The 17738-nt window shown below is 34.8% G+C and overlaps 1 protein-coding gene and 1 pseudogene across 2 annotated transcripts; both read left to right on the top strand.

The window, feature by feature from the left end:
* Positions 1-1076: 1076 nt before the first annotated feature.
* LOC116024126 lies at positions 1077-3719 on the top strand (annotated as a pseudogene).
* Positions 3720-10406: 6687 nt separating this feature from the next.
* On the top strand, positions 10407-17302 carry LOC116025144 (protein BONZAI 1-like). 2 transcript variants are annotated; one of them, XM_031266255.1, is made up of 16 exons: positions 10407-10613; positions 11745-11792; positions 12161-12309; positions 12394-12442; positions 12819-12875; positions 13416-13598; positions 13682-13816; positions 14251-14312; positions 14400-14502; positions 14582-14657; positions 15513-15589; positions 15687-15824; positions 15946-16110; positions 16272-16385; positions 16484-16580; positions 16738-17302. In XM_031266255.1, exons 1-16 carry the CDS (start codon positions 10464-10466, stop codon positions 16821-16823), a joined length of 1689 nt encoding a protein of 562 aa, XP_031122115.1. In that variant the 5' UTR covers positions 10407-10463; the 3' UTR covers positions 16824-17302. The 2 variants fall into 2 exon arrangements, with proteins under 2 accessions (XP_031122115.1, XP_031122114.1); XM_031266254.1 differs by having other exon boundaries at positions 14582-14696.
* The last annotated feature ends 436 nt before the right edge of the window (positions 17303-17738 follow it).

The following is a 17738-nucleotide window of genomic DNA, read 5'->3' as shown; positions in this document are numbered from 1 at the left end:
AGTAGTATATATTGTATATTAATTTAATATTGGTACCCAATTGTATTTCAGTGAACTCCTGTCAACTTCATGGCATTTGACATTGATGTGGTGATATAATTTTTCTAACATTTTCCCTCAAATTAATTAGTCAAAGAAAAAAAAAATGATTTTGATTTGAACAATCTTTTTTTTTTTTTCTTTTTACGACTACCTATTGAAGATCGATTAACGTAAATAATCTTTTTTTTCCCCAAATAACACAAGGAAACCAAAACATCAATGTCATCTCTCCTCCAAATTGACTTTAAGTCCATGATATATAGTAAATGAAAATACACCACATGTTGTGGATGATCATCATGAGGTTTGCTCATTTAATTTTTACTATCTTTTTTATTGACAATGTGAAGATAGTAATGCCACTTTCACTTAATTCTTTAAATTCAGGACCGGATTTTAGGCTGTGCAAGCTGTCCAATAGCACAGGGCCTCCAAATTTTGGGGGCCCCTAGTCCAGCCTTAGGCCCATTATTATATGTATTAAAAAAAAAATTTATACTCAGTAAATTTATACGCAAATAATCAAATTGTCCGTTTCTCTCTGTTTCTTTGAGGGACGCGAGGAGACGACTCTTCAAAATTCGTGACGTGTGAAGACTGAAGCGACGGCAAAATTCTATTGGCATGAAGCGACGAGGAGGAGTCGCGAAAGTGGCGCGGAACTGCGGAAGGCCGACTTCTACTCCAGTACTCCGTAACCACGCGTGAAGCGACAGCGAGAACGGCTCCGGGAGCGACTGGCGTCTTGCGACTGCGAGGAAGCTGACGGAGGAAGCCGATAATATCCGGTCACCGGCTTTCCAGAATTTCAGGTTTCAATTTCCAATTGGCATTGGCGATTTTCGAATTTCGGTCAGGTTGTTTTAATCCTTTTTACTTTAAACCTCTAATATTACGTGTTATACTGTTATGTTTTTGTTGTCTGCCTGTGCATTGCTATTTTTCTCAATTGCTCAATATCCTGTGTGATTTGTTGTCTGCCTGTGCACTACCGGTCACTTATTTGGTTTCAAATTTATTTATATATTAATATTATGACTCCTGGCATTAGAAAATATAAATCTAGCTATGAAAAACGTAAGAAACAAAAAAAAAATGAAGAGGTACAACGATTACAAAGAGGAGCATTAGATAAGTTTGTAATTAGACCACAAGTTTGTTCTGAAAATCCAAATGTTGATGTGGATGTTGATGTTGATGTTAATGTTGATGTTGATAACAATGTTGATAACAATATTAATGAAGTAGAGAATGACAATTTGAATAATTCATGTGAAACTTTTCATTTGCTTGATATTTTTTATCCAAGAAATTGGGATAGACTTGATTCGAAAATGATTGATTTATTAGCAATCAAGGGTCCTAAGAGAGACAATTCTATTGTAAAAGGTCCTAAAGATAAGTTTTCTAGGCGGTTTACTGCAAATTTGTATACTAGGGTCTTATCAAATGGAGAAAGATGTGATAGAGAATGGCTAGTGTATTCAAAACATCTTGATAGAGTTTTTTGTTTTTGTTGCAAAATCTTTAAAAAGGGTATTGGTAAAGGTCAATTAACAAATGAGGGTTTCAAAGATTGGGCTCATATTGGTGAAAGACTTGGAGAACATAAGACATGTATGGAGCATATTAAAAATATGACGACTTGGTATGATTTGCGTCTAAGGTTTAATAAAAATCAAACCATTGACAAAGTCACTCAAGAATTAATTGAGAAAGAGAAAGATCATTGGGAAAAAGTTTTGTTAAGGATTATTTCTTTTGTCAAGTTTCTTGGGAAGCGTAATTTAGGCTTTCGTGGAACTAATGAAAAATTGTATCAAAATGGCAATAGAAACTTTTTAGGCTTAGTTGAGATGGTGAGTGAATTTGACCCTATTATTCAATAACATGTTAGGCGTATTAAAAATGAAGAAATTTACTTTCATTATCTTGGTCATAGCATTCAAAATGAGTTAATATCTTTGCTTGCTTCCTCTATAAAATCTGAAATATTAAAAAAAATAAAGCAAGCAAAATATTTTTCTGTAATACTTGATTGTATTCCTGATGTTAGCCACACTGAACAAATGTCATTACTAATAAGATATGTGGATGTCTCTACACATCAAGTTAACATTGAGGAGTCTTTTTTAGGATTTTTGAATGTGAATGATTCAACTGGTCTAGGTCTTTTTAGTACTTTGCAAAATGAATTGTGCCTTCTTGATCTTAATATTTCTGATATACGTGGGCAAAGTTATGATAATGGGTCAAATATGAAAGGTAAACATCAAGGTGTGCAAAAAAGAGTTTTAGATGAAAATCCTAGAGCTTTTTATACTCCATGTGGTTGCCATAGTCTTAATTTAGTTCTATGTGATATGGCAAATTCTTGTAATAAAGCCAAAGATTTTTTTGGAGTTATACAACGCATATATACAATTTTTGCAAAATCTACCAAGAGATGGGATATTTTGAAAGATAATAGACATGGTTTAACTCTTAAGTCATTGTCTTCCACTCGTTGGGAGAGTCATGTTGAGAGTGTTCAAGCAATAAGATTTCAAATGGTAGAAATTGTTGAGAGTGTTCAAGCAATAAGATTTCAAATGGTAGAAATACGAGAGGCTTTACTTCAAGTGGCAGTTCAAATGGTAGAAATACGAGAGGCTTTACTTCAAGTGGCAGATGTTGATGGTGATTCCTTAGTGGCTTTACTTCAAGTGGCAGATGTTGATGGTGATTCCTTAGTAAGAAGTGAAGCTAAATCTTTAGCAACAAATGAGCCCTTAGTAAGAAGTGAAGCTAAATCTTTAGCAACAAATGAGCTTGGTGATTTTGAATTTTTGGTTGCTATAGTTATATGGTTTCAAATATTGTATCAAGTTAATTTTGTTAGCAAGTACTTGCAATCCAAAGACATGCTTATTGATGTTGCTATCCAAAAAATTGAGGAGTTGATTTCCTTTTTTGAGAAGTATAGAGATAGTGGTTTTAATGATGCTTTGGATTCTGCCAAGGAAATTGCTATTAAAATGGATATAAACCCCGTTTTTCATAAGAGACGTGAAATTCGTAGAAAAAAACACTTTGATGAAAATTCAGTTGAATCATTAGAAGTTTCATTAACTGCAGAAGAATCATTAAAAGTTAACTATTTTCTTTTCATTGTTGATCAAGCCATTGTTTCTCTTAAGAGCAGGTTTGAACAATTTCAAAAGTATGATCAAATATTTGGTTTCTTGTTTAATTCTGATAGGTTAAGTTCTTTAGATGATATGAGCTTGAAGTCTTCTTGTAGTCGTCTTGAAAATGCTCTTACGCATAATGGACATTCAGATATTAATGGAGATGAGTTGTATGTGGAGTTAAAATTAAGAAGAGAGTTATATGGACATGAAAAAAAAGGACCCATTGAAATTTTGAAAGATTTGAAGTTGTTTGATTGTTATCCTAATGCGATTATTGCATACAGAATTTTATTAACTATTCCTGTTACTGTTGCATCTGCAAAAAGAAGTTTTTCCAAGTTGAAATTGTTGAAGTCCTACCTACGCTCTACGATGTCACAAGAACGACTTAATGGATTAGCTATGATTTCTATTGAAAATGCTCTTTTGGATAAAGTAGATTATGAAGAGTTGATCGATGAATTTGCGTCAAAGAATGCTAGAAGGACAGCTCTTTTTAAATAAAAGATTTGTAGTTTGCATTATGTTTAGAAATTTGTTCATAATAAATAAAGTTTGAAATTTGTTTAAGCTTTTATGCATTTTTCTTCAATTTACAGTTTATTTTTACTTTGATAGGGCCCCAATTATTTACCAGCACAATGCCACCCAAATAAAAAAAACGGCCCTGTCTTTAATTGATTGGTTCTGAGGTGTCTCCATTGTTTAAATACAACACGACTGAAGCTCAATCTCATGACATTCCATATGGAAGAGTCACTACATGCCATCTGAGCACAAAGTGTTTTGCATAACACTATACATTTGATTTAGTACATATCAATTTCAATATTAATAATATATATTTTAAAATAATAAAGAAATTATACTTTTTTATTTAAATTTAATAAAAACTTCATTTGAATATAATTTAAAAAATTATTTATATGTGTATGTAAATAATGCCTCGTATATTACAAATACACAGCGTAACATATTGAAGTGAATGACACGTACACACTATCATATTTTAAATGTCATGTTTACAATTCATCATTCATCAGTTAAATCAACCATTTATTTTTTGCTTATTTTCTTTATTATTTTTTAAAATCATTTTCAAAATTTTTTGTGTTGAATAGTATTTTTAATGTAATTTTAAATATATAAATTTTATATACTAATGCTAAACTTAGTATTATAAAAAATGAATTGCAAGTAATTTTGGTATGATCTCATTAACTAAACTAAAAACATCAAATGAGAAAAAGAAAATATAACTTTAGAATTTAAACTTATAAAGTTATAATCATTTATCATAAATATAGAGCGGTGTTGTAAAAATAGGCCTAAGCATCGACTAGGCGCTAAGCCCCCCTTGAGGGCCTTGACCGAGGGGGATTTCACCCTTAGGTGCCTTTTAGTCGGCACCTAACTCGGTCGAGTCGACGCCTAACTCGGTCGAGTCGACGCCTAACTCAGCCAAGTGTGTGTATGTGTTTTTTAAGGGTTTAGGATGACTATACATCATCATCATCATCATCATTATTGTTGTTGTTGTTGTTGTATTTGTTATTGTTATTGTTATTGTTGTTATTATTATTATACTCGACTGCGTAAGCGCCTTAGGTGCTAGGCGCTTTCCGATCGCTCAATTAGCGTCTAATGCCTTCTGCAACCTTGATATAGAGTATAGTACTTTTTATATCTAAACATAACCCATTACCCACGCAGAGCGAATGAAAGCTGGAGAGCTGTAAACTTTCATGCGTAACAAATGGGTTAGATGAGAAAGTATAAAAAAAAATCAGTTCATTAATGGCATGTTTGGTTGAGTGTAGTTTGGGATGAATTGTAATTCATTGAATTGTAATTTAGTGAATTCCCATACTACACTGTTTGGTTGGATGGAATTCCTTCCAAATGATGAATTGCAATTCAGGGGTGGAGAGGATGGGCAATTGTGTTGGTGTAAAGACAATTTTGCCCCTCCTCCCATACCCTTTGTCTTTTTTTTTTAAAAAAAAAAATTTAAAATTATTATTATTATTATTATTATTATTATTATTTTAAAAGAATTATTATTATTATTATTTTTGAAGAAATTATTATTATTATTATACTTATTATTATTATTATTGAAGGAATTATTATTATTATTATTATTATTATTATTATTATTATTATTATTAGGGAAAATGGCACTTTTTCCCCTATGTTATGTGCATATAGCACTTTTTCCCCCTGTGTTATTAAAGTGGCTATTTTTCCTCCAGAAATGTTAAATTGGCATTTTTACCCTTAAAAGTAATTATTCATTTATTTTTCTTTTCCATCAAATTATTACTTATATGTATGGATGATCACGATTCGTTCGAACCTAACCAAACACTGTAGCAATCATACCAAAATAGTATGGACGGTTCTAGTTACGATTCAAAACCGAAAAAAATAAAATTAAATAATTGTCGAACCGTGAACCGAAACTAAACCACAATCATATATAGTGAAAATGATCAAACACTTATTTTGATAAATCGGTACGGTTCGATTACAATTTCGATTTTGAACCTCAATCAAAACTTATTTATTTATTTATTTATTTTTTAATTTTATTTCTTATTTAAAAATAGTCTAAATTCAACAATTATTTTATTTTATTTTTTCGGTTCTGAATCGTAACCGTAACTACCGTCATACTATTTAAGTTTAATTGCTACAGTGTTCGATTAGGTTCGTATTGAACCGTGATCTTCCATACATATTAGTAATAATTGGTTGGAGAATAAAAATAAATGAAATAATTATTTTAAGGGCAAAAATGTCAATTTAACATTACAGGGGGGAAAAACTACTACTTTTAAAATAACTGAAGGGGAAAAACTGCCACTTTAATAACACAGGGGGAAAAAGTGCTATATGCACATAACATAGGGGGAAAAAATGCCATTTTCCCTTATTATTATTATTATTATTATTATTATTATTATTATTATTGAAAGAATTATTATTATTACTACTACTTCTACAACATAAGGGCATTTTAGTCATTTTGTCGCTTCTTACCTTTCAATTCCTTGTATTCCTCTTCCTGCATACCAAATACTGTAATTTCAATTCCTACTTTATTCATTGAATTGCAATTCCACCGAATTACAATTCTTTTCCCTCCTAATTCCCTCCTCCCAACCAAACGCCCTGTAAAAGTTTGATTTGAAAGGGCATTCTTGTCCTTCAATATTTTATTATTGGTCAATCCACTTAGTTGACTGGAATCTACCGTGTGTCCACGTAACGCAGTATTATCACTCTACTACTCTATATGATCCTACGCAATCAAATGTTGCCATGGAATCAATTGAAAATTACTGGCCAGTGATGTCCGCTAGACTAAGGGTGTGTTTGGTAATCCGAAAAATGATTTTCAGAAATCATTTTTCGAGCTTTCGGTGTTTGGCAACATCTGGAAAATGCAAAGGAAAATGAATTCCGTTGATTATGGAAAATGAACCTTTTTTATTTTGAAAAATAACTTTCGGACAAAAAGTCCTGAAGTCATTTTCCGAAAATGACTTCCATGTGAGGGACAACCCCGTTTCGGCGGACTGGTTTCCCGCCGGAATTGCTCTGGTTTTCGGCTGGAAACCAAAGCGACGTGTTTTTTTTTCTTTCTTTTAATAATAAATATTATTATTTTATATATTTTTATATATTAAATAAAATAATAAAAATATATAATTATACAATTCTACTCATTTTCCAAAAAAATGAACTAAACACGCAAAGATAATTTTCCAGAATGCAACCAAACACAGAAAATGAAATTATTTTCTGGAAAATAACTCATTTTTCAAAAATTATTTTCCTTCTTTCCAAACACACTCTAAGGGGGCGTTTGGTTCAAGGTATCTCATTGATGGTGTAAATGTAAACGGGGGTACGGATTTACACCACCGTGTGTTGTTTGATTGTGTATGTTGTAGTGTATGGATTGGTGTATGGATGAATGCAGGGAGAAGGGGAAAGGAAGCCATGGCTTCCTTCTTGGAGAAGAAGAGAGAAGAAGATGGAAGGGAGAAGGAAGGAGCTCAGTGAGTCCTTCAGATTGAGGATCCAGGATCCAGCATGCCATTACAAGGGAGGGTCGGTCCTTTATATAGAAATAGGACCTGACCCTTCAGGAATATAATATTACATTTGACCCTTAACAATTTCTAAGGGACACCCGACTTTTTAGGGGTACAATATTACACGGACTATACACATTATATTTCTACAGTAGTCCCTGGGGGTATTTACCCATCACAAGTCCCCCACTTCTTGAATCTGCGAGAGTCGTCAGGTTCGAGAAGTAAACAGTGCTCCGGGCGGCCAACTTGTTACAAGCAAAGTCTCCCCGGTCTGAATGCCTTAATAGTCTGTGATGAATCCCTCAAGTCTGAGTTGAGCATGAGGGGCGTGATTTACGCTGGTTGCCTCGTTAAAAACCTTAGACTAAGAAAAACCCTATGGGAAAAAACCTAGCTAAGGGAAAAAGAGTACAACCAAAAAGGCGTAATCATTTAAAGACAATAAAAGGGGGTTGTCTTGGTTTTATGCAGTTTGATCAGCTTTTCTAGGTTGAATCTCTAGCGATTTTTCATGTCCATTGTCCAGTGAGCTTTTCAGAAATTCATCATCCTGCAAAAAGTTGAGATAAAAATGCAGATATGCATGTCATGCATGCAGGTCAAACAAAAAACCCCAAACGAAAAATTCGTGCAGGTCAAATAAAAAACCCCAAACGAAAAATTCGTGCAGGTCGGATGCAACCTCAACTGAAGACTCGTGCAGGCCGAACGCACCCCAAACGAAGACTCGTGAAGACTCGTGCAGGCCGAACGCACCCCAAACGAAGACTCGTGCAGACTCGTGCAGGCCGAACGCACCCCAAACGAAGACTCGTGCAGGCCGAACGCACCCCAAACGACCCCAAACGAAGACTCGTGCAGGCCGAACGCACCCCAAACGAAGACTCGTGAAGACTCGTGCAGGCCGAACGCACCCCAAACGAAGACTCGTGCAGGCCGAACGAGGCCGAACGCACCCCAAACGAAGACTCGTGCAGGCCGAACGCACCCCAAACGAAAATTCGTGCAGGTTGAACAAAACCTCAAACGAAAGTTTCGTGCAATTTTTTTTTTTTTATTTATTTTTACAATGGTCCTATACAATGTACATCGGCTACAATTTTCAATTACAATGGTCCTATACAATGTACATCGGCTACAATTTTCAATCTCTAGCCAAATCTAGGAACTACATCGGCTACAATTTTCAATCTCTAGCCAAATCTAGGAACATTGTAGTTCTAATTCCGAGATCTCTAGCCAAATCTAGGAACATTGTAGTTCTAATTCCGAGTAGCATGTTGAAGCTGGCCTCCTGAATAATTGTAATTCCGAGTAGCATGTTGAAGCTGGCCTCCTGAATAATTGCTGGAGCATCTTCAATTTCTCAAACAACATATGCTACTAGGTTCTTGTAAATACTCCACAGCATTCTGATCAATCTGATAGAGAACCTGTGAACTTAAAAATTCTAAGAATATTGTTAATGATTGACATAATCATTCAAATAAACATAATCAATTATATAATTATATTATAACATATAAAATATTATAATATAATTATATATATATATATATATATATATATATATATATTTTTTTTTTATTTTTATTTTTTTATTTTTTTTACTTAAAAATGTAACGTGGGGGACAAAGTGCCCCACTTTATGCAAAGTAGCCTCTTTTTTTTTTAAATATAACGTGGGGGACAAAGTCCCCCACTTTATGCAAAGTAGCAGCAGCTTTCGGCTGTTGCTACTTTTGCCTTTTTTTTTATTTATATTATAATAATAATAATAATACATAACACGGAGTAATATTATAATAATATGAAGAGGAAACAAAACTCCTGTTCATCATCTTCAACATTTCTCCATTTTGGTCCGTGACTTTGCGAGGGAGAGAGATCGCCGGAGATGGGGGGAGACGGTGGCTGGCGGCGGTGAGTGGAGGCGGTGTTTGAAGATGGTGGCCACTGTTCTTCGCAACTTTCCACCGTTCTTTCTTTTTTCGCAAAATGGAGCCGACGCCGCTACTACTCTCGCCCTCGTCGGGTCTGCTGCGTCGCCGGAGGTGGTGGTGGCGGTGCATATGACGTTGTTCTCCTTCCCGCATGCGTTTTGCCTCATTTTGAGGTCTTTCGACGCGTCGAGTGCCACTTTCGACGCGTCGAACGTCCCAAAAAATGGCCGGAACCTCCGTAGTGAAAACGAAAAATCAGTATCGGCGAGTATTCTGCAGTCCAGAATTAATGATCTCTCAATGGGTTTTCAGCTTTCGATCATCTTCATTTCATTTTTTTTTTGTTGATGGTGGTTGCGACTTTCGCCGGACGATGGTGTGCAGGAGGTTGGTGGAGGCCGTGGTGGCAGCAACGACTCCGGCCGGGTAGAAATCTGCGGCAGTTGACGCGTCAGCGACGCCGATGGAACTGGCTGATGAAGTTATTGTTGACGGTGATGTAATAATAATAATAATAATAATAATAATATAATAATAATAATAATAATAATAATAATTATTATTATTATTAACTATGGAAAAAAAGAGACTTAGCTTGCTCATTTTCTTTGAAGGCATTTAGGTAATTGATGTAATATAATCTAAAATATAACGTCCAACTAAACACGTTAATATTACATTCCTACAACTTAAACCAAACACATCAAGTAATCTTAAATTCCCTTAATCTCACATTACCTTCTTGGTGGTAATGCTATTATCTGAGGTAATCCAAGATTCCGTGAACCAAACGATCCCTAAGTGTCTTAACATAGAGCTCACCCTAGGTAATCCTATCTGATGACTTCTTTAATTTCAAAACTAGATTTCTTTTGAGTGTGAGATCTCATCATGACCTTCCATATGAAAAAGTTACTACATGTCATGTGAACACATGCTTGGTCCAGCTTTTATTATTTTTAAATAAATAAAAATGGTGTTGAACGCGGCTTCGGCGGGTCCCACGGAACAGAGGTGGAGCCCAGTTTCGTTCACAACATCGCGATCCTGTCTCCTTCTGATTTCTGATAATATATTTTTCACGTAATATTTACCGCGTCCGAAAGTGAGAGTATATAAAGCACGCGCTGCCTGGCAGTCAACGTAATTAATACTTCTGGACACAAAGTCTAAGCAAAGGCTGCGCCAAGCCAACGATGGGGAATTGCTGCTCCGACGTGGCCGGCGGACAGGCGGCCGTCGGCGGCACCGGGACTTTCCAAAACAATCCGGCAGATGCTGCCAACGACGCCGTCGATGCCTTCCTCAAGTCTCGCCGCTACCACGGTCTCTACTCTCAGATCGAGGTTCTCACTTACTATATACAAGCATACTTATATATCGCCTGCGTTGATATAGCGAATGAGTGTAATTGCAAATTCATGCTGAAACTACGGAGAATTGTAGTAGAATTGGCTGTTGAACTGGTAGTTCACCTGTCATTGTGGAGATTTATTTGATTTTTTGTATCTAGCTAGCTAGCTAGTCTGCAATATTTGGAACTCGTGTTACAAATATGCAATTGATCAGTTCGTAGCTCGATTAAGTAGCGATTTCGATTTTCCAGATATAGCACTAAATGATAATGCCTGCTTGAGCTCCTGCCGAGTAGTTGACTTTTTCGTTTATAATTTGTATTATGTAAACTTTGGCCATTTCTGTCGAATCTTTTGCTAAATGTTTAGATTGAAAAGAGAAGAGTACAGTCCATACCGTATGCCACTAAGCAAGCAGAAGTTACATGCTTGAAGAGGGTGGCAGAAGATATAGGGTAGTGGATGCTATATTAGAAGTGATAATGGAATATGGAAAATCTTCCATATTTGTTTAAGTGGGTAAAATGAGCATCCATTGAACACTTTTTCAATTAGTGGAGAGAATGTTAGGATAGACTTAAGCCCAAGTGTTTGCCTCCTCACAAGAAGAAAGTAGGAAAAAATAAATTGGAACTTGTGCCTAAATTAGCTCAATCATACTTAAGACGATGATATTATGGTCTAATTTACTAGCATGGTGCATTTAAGAACATTATTGTTGGAAGAATGAAAGTGCAGACCTCCATTATGCAAAACAGCTTACATTGCAGTTTCTAATAGATTTGTTACTTGTTAAACTTTAAACTTTTAAAGCAGTGCTGCCCTGAGGATCTTCTAGGTGAAGTGAACAGAGAAACTTATCTCTGTATTTTTATAAAATGACATAACTACCCATATTGGAGTCATGTGATAACTGATAAGCACATGATATTGATGAAAAACTTACCAGAATTGGCTAATTGTTTGATGGAAGTGTAGGTTGCTTTTATTACATGCTAAATTGTGGACATGGTTATTAATTTTGAAAGAGACTAAACTATAGGCTGTTGATAAAAAAAGTTACCCTTAATAAAATAATTTTAGTCTACCAAAACTGATATGTTCGAACATAAATTTGTGCAGTTATCTCTATCTGCCTCAAATTTGCGGGATCGTGATGTGCTTTCCAAGGTTTGTTTTTAGGTTTTTAACTACAAATATGGAGTATGATGTTATTTAGCTAGGTTTTTTCTAGCATTCATCTACAAATATTTATATGTACTTATTGTTGTCATTTCAAAGGTTCTAATTATATTAAAAGGCAAGGAAACCCAGTTGTCATTTCTATGATTCTCACTAGTTGAAGAGAAATGGTTAAACAATTCATGCTCACATGTGTTATAAGCCAAATATGGAATTTCAATCTTGTGAAAAGTATTTTTTTTATATTACCAATGCACTAACTCCTTGAATATGAAGCCTAAGAAATAGTGTCATGAAACTATGAAAAACTGTGAGGGATGTTTCTTGGTCAATTGTAAATGTTATTTTGTTTGCAGAGTGATCCGATGGCAATTGTTTATTCTAAAGGAAGGGATGGCATGCTCAATGAGCTGGGCCGAACAGAAGTGGTTTTGAATTCAGTTAATCCAAAATGGATTGCAAAATTTAACATGACCTATCAATTTGAGATGGTGCAGTATTTGGTGTGAGTCCTGACATTCAGAATATGATTTTGGTTGAAGAAATTTCCCTTTTATAATTTATCAGTCTCATTTTCCTTTCTTCACAGGTTTCATGTGTATGATGTTGACACACAGTTTCATAAGCAAGATTTGAAGGTATTAGTTCCTTAGATCACTTACAAAATAAAAATTAAACAAACAGTAATTTGGTCCCTTTCCACGAACAGAAAGTTAATCCTTTGATTTCTGTTTGTTTATCCACCAATTTAGCTTCACATTGTTTATTAAGAGCTCAACAAAAACCTTGACCAAGTCTTGTTGTGCCTCATGATCTTACTGTGATAACTTGAGTGAACAGCTCTAGCTATTTGACATGTGTGCTCCTTTGGAGCAATTTTGTTTAAGAGTGTCTGTGGTCCTTTACTTCATAGTTGGTTCCACAAGTACATCTTAATCCATACAAAATGGAATTTTAAGTGTTTCTATGCTAGAAGTATGAAATTTTTCATTAAATAGCATTTACTTCATACAGATGCTTAGATTGGATGAGCAAGATTTTCTTGGTGAGGCTAGCTGCACACTGTCAGAGGTTTGGATAAATCCTAACTCAACCTTCTGTTAGTGTAATTATCATTACCCTAAATTAAGTTCAAAGAAAAGAGAACATGCTTCAGTAGCAAGGCTTACATATTTCTATTGAAACTTTTTGGATTAAATGTGCTGCTCATGTGGCCATGCAGTAATATTAACTACTCTGAATCTGGTAGGGGTTTCTCTTATTATAAATGACTTTGCTGGAGGATATGGCCAGTATGGTATTGGCTCTTCTATCCTTCATATAAATAAAAAGATATAGTATTTAAAAATATTTATTACTGGCATTGAAGAGGCATATGACCAAGTATGGTGCAAGACTATCCAAGCTTTTCTTAACCTTTTATATATATATATAGGAGGAGAGTGGTGTTGCTTCCATTGCTTTTACTTATTACTCCATTTTAGCTTTCTCTTGCCATGACATATTAACTCACATTTCATATTTTCCCCAGCAATACTGCAACAGTATGTGAAGTTAGAATCATGTGGTTCATGAAATTTTTGTTATTTACATATTTATTTATGTTTGCAGATTGTCACAAAATCAAACAGGTGCTTGACATTAGACCTTTTACATAGATCTTCTGGTCCAACGCATAGCCAAAAGCTTGGCAAGCTCACTGTATGTGCAGAAGAAAGTGTCAACTCAAAGACTACAATAGAGTTTATATTTCGATGTTCAGACTTGGAATCCAAGGATTTATTCTCAAAAAGCGTAAGCACTCATTGACTTGCTTTCTTTCATTTTTCCCCTCTGACAGGATGCTGATACATCATGTGATTCACTGTCTCTGGCAGGACCCCTTTTTGCTGATATCCAAGACGGCGGAAAGTGGAAATGTTATTCCCATTTGCAAAACAGAAGTTTTGAAAAATGACCATAACCCAATTTGGAAGCCTGTTTATTTGAGTATTCAACAAGTTGGAAGTAAGGTATAAACCCAAATGAGATAAAGCTACCTTGCTAACCTCCCCTTGAAAAGATTGAATCTAAGATTGAGGCGAGGTCACTAAATTGGGATGTAGTGCACATGGGTCAAACCATACTAAAAGATTGAATGCAATTAATTAACTAGTCTAACCCATGGCCTTATAAACCCATATGTTTCTCTCTTATTTTTCAATGTGGGACTCAAAACTTGCTATAGAAATGACCTTTGAAGCAGTTAGTCAATTTTGATGAGCTCTAGGCTGCAGTATGCTTGCGTTAATTCAATGATATGCTGCTTTATAATTTGCAGTATACTACTGAATAGAATAAGGCAATACATGCTTAGACAGTTAGAAGTAGCTTTATAAATTTTTCCATGCAGCTTTCTTCCCAGTTAAAATTGACTTGTCAATTGAATTCCTTTTGGATCGTGCAGGACAGCCAATTGACTATTGAGTGTTACAACTTCAATAGCAATGGAAAACATGACTTACTTGGGTAAATGTGCCTATTTCCTTTTTTCATAGTATCTTTTCTACACCACTACAAATTCAACATCTCATTTTGCTCCTCATATATGCTCAGAAAGGTTCAGAAATCACTTGCAGATTTAGAAAAATTACATGCTTCTGGGGCTGGGGTAAATTTCTTTGTACCAACTGCTATTGGACCTACTCCTCAAACTAAGGTAAAAACTAACTTACGTGGATGATTAGTTAAATTTTTCAAGTTTTGGCCACTAAATGTGTGCTTCGACATAAATGCAGGTCTTAAAGAGTCAACTTTATGTTGAGAAGTTCACTGAGAAAATCCAGCATACATTCCTTGATTACTTGGCATCAGGTTATGAACTTAACTTCATGGTGGCTGTTGACTTTACTGGTATGTTTGAATTCATGCAGATATACATTTGTAATTGCCCCAAAAGGTTATCACTGCTAGTCTATAACAAAAACTTGAAAATAGGAGTAAGATAATTTGCACTCAAGGTTAGTGGCAAGAAACAATATTTGAAGTTATTGGGGATGGATAGTGGGTGTCAGTTTTTCTCCAATCTAGATTTCAAGGGTTGTAGGGGTTAGTTGTTTCACTTTTTAAAGATTACTCAAATTGATTAAAAAAAACTATTACTATGTATTGTCCTAATAAAAGCAACTAAGCAATTGCTATAATGGTGAGATCTACAGAATAGTTATTAAAACTTACCGTAATACCAAAAAAATTGATCTTTTCTGTACATGAAAATATTCCCTCCGTCTGAAATTGTAAGTTCTATTTGCCTTTGGCATGGTTTTTAATAAAACAAATAAAATGTCACTTTTCAACTTTCCCCTCTAATCTAAAAAGATAAAGGGTTAATTGGAAAATAAAAAATAAAAAGGTTAATCTATAAAGATAAAGGGTAAATTGGGAAAAGTAAATAGTTGTGTTTTAAGGATATTAAGGATCAAAATCTATTTATGGGAAAACTATTTGCACTTTTTAGAAGTAAACAATGCATTGTAAAATATTTTACATTTGTTTTAAACTTAGTGGATGGAGCAAGGGGGTAAAAAAATATTATATTCATTATGTACCAATGGGGCTCTCCGAGAAACTAGCTAGGGGAGGGCTTCCTTGCATAGCCCCTTCTGCCACTGCACAAGATTCCTTGGCATGTACAGTTCATTCCTCTCACTTCTATTTTGTCTGTCTCAGCTTCAAATGGAAATCCACGCCTACCTGATTCATTGCATTATAATGATCCTTCAGGACGCCCAAATGCATACCAAAGAGTGAGTTACCATCAAGATTTAGAAGCTTCTGTTATTTTAAGTCAAAACATCTAACCCAATGTGTGTGTCTGTGTGTGTGTATAAATTATAATTTCAGGCAATCACAGAGGTTGGAGGGGTATTGCAATTTTATGATTCAGACAAACGCTTTCCAGCATGGGGGTTTGGAGCAAGGCCAATTGATGGCCCAGTTTCACATTGCTTTAACTTGAATGGAAGCAACAGTTACTGTGAGGTAAAATCTGTAATCTGTTACATGGAAACATTTTGTTGACACACTTAATTCACCTTAAGTCTCTTAAGTTGTGTTTCATTTGCTATGCTATGTCTTACATGGAAATCTCTTCATATTTCAGGTCGAAGGAATCCAGGGAATTATGATGGCATATATGAGTGCCCTTTTCAATGTGTCACTTGCAGGACCAACTTTATTTGGACCAGTAATAAATGCCGCAGCACAAATAGCAGGCCAATCTGCAGCAATAAAAGAGCGGAAATATTTTGTGTTGTTAATAATAACGGTATTCCTCTAGTATTGAATGATTGTGAAATATCATTAGAGACATAATTCAAACAAAATTTGAGTTGAAAATGAGTAATCTCATTCTAATAGATTGAATGGGACTGTCCACCCCTGTCCAAACTAACTTTATTTTTTTTTTGTTCTCATTAATATTTATAGGATGGAGTGATCACAGATCTTGAAGAAACTAAGGATGCCATTATTAGGGCATCAGATCTACCATTGTCAATTCTTATTGTTGGGGTGGGAGGAGCTGACTTCAAGGAAATGGAGGTATTCTTGTTTTCCTTGCCTTCATAATAAAGGTACATGCAGCCTTTTGCTTTACAAGAGTTTCTTTATATATATATATATATCAATCTCTATTTCAGATTTTAGATGCTGATAAAGGGGATAGACTCGAAAATTCTCAGGGCAAGGTCGCATCCCGTGATATAGTCCAATTTGTCCCATTACGGGAAGTGCAAAGTAAGTTACAACATCAGAAAAGCTAAGGAGCTACTAATATTTCTTCAACTTGGCAAAAAAATTACATGGACCAAAATGAGGCTTTGTTCTACTCTGGCTTTTGTGGAAACCTAACATTATATTATATGATCTGATTTTGTTTTGCATGAATTTGCAGGTGGAGAGATATCTGTTGTTCAGTCGCTTTTAGCAGAACTGCCTTCTCAGTTTTTGGGATATTGGCGTGCTCATCCAACTGTATAATCATAGTATGCAGTGTACATACAGAAATATTGAAAATGATTATTCTCTTTGCTTGCTATTTCAATGTTGGCCTGCACCTAGAACTAGAATCACCCAATATTTGCTTCCCATTAAGCCACCCTTTTGTAACTTCCCAGGAATAGTGTGCATCATTGCTCAAAATGTGGATTTTGTTCATAATTTTACATGGTGATCTAAGTGAACAGAGTTCCTCCCACGAAATTATATATCTGGAGACCAACTCATCAACCACGAAGAGCTTCAAGACTAGTGTTCATAATTACATTGTTCATGCCTTTAATGTTCATCATAGTGATAAGATACAATATATTGTTATTGAGACAGCTACGTGAATTAGGATGGGTTCATAGTACTACCAATTTAATTGTTATTTAGACACAGCTACCTGATGATGTTATTTTCTGCTTTACCAGTCTATATTACTGGCTGCATTTACACGTTTGGTTTGGTTTGGTTAACCCTAGTGTAAATTGCTATCTAATTTACTTTATTTACCGCTAATAGAGTTGGCCAAGAGACTCAACCCCCAGTTCACCAAAAATGTATTATTGAGTTCAAATAGTAGTCAGGTCTGAGTATGGGAGAAGGAAAAATGTTGTTTTCTATTAAACATATCCACGGAATTTTGTTTTAAGTATTATAGTTTGTATTAAATATTCGATTGCTATTTTCATTGAATAATTGTGTTATAAATTAATTAGATTAATTCATATAGTAATTTGCAACGAGGTTGAAGAGAAAAATACATTATTCATTTTGATGATTTAGATTAGACAAAAGTTTAGTGATTTTTCTCCTGTATTTTAACTACAGAACTGATCATACAACTGGGTCTAGGCATTACTTTTTAGTTAGAGACAGCCAGATGGAACTCCTCCAGTCATGTCTTTGCCT

This window comes from Ipomoea triloba, chromosome 7, assembly GCF_003576645.1.
Source record: "Ipomoea triloba cultivar NCNSP0323 chromosome 7, ASM357664v1".
Lineage (NCBI taxonomy): Eukaryota > Viridiplantae > Streptophyta > Magnoliopsida > Solanales > Convolvulaceae > Ipomoea > Ipomoea triloba.
This window is presented reverse-complemented; position numbering and strand designations above follow the sequence as displayed.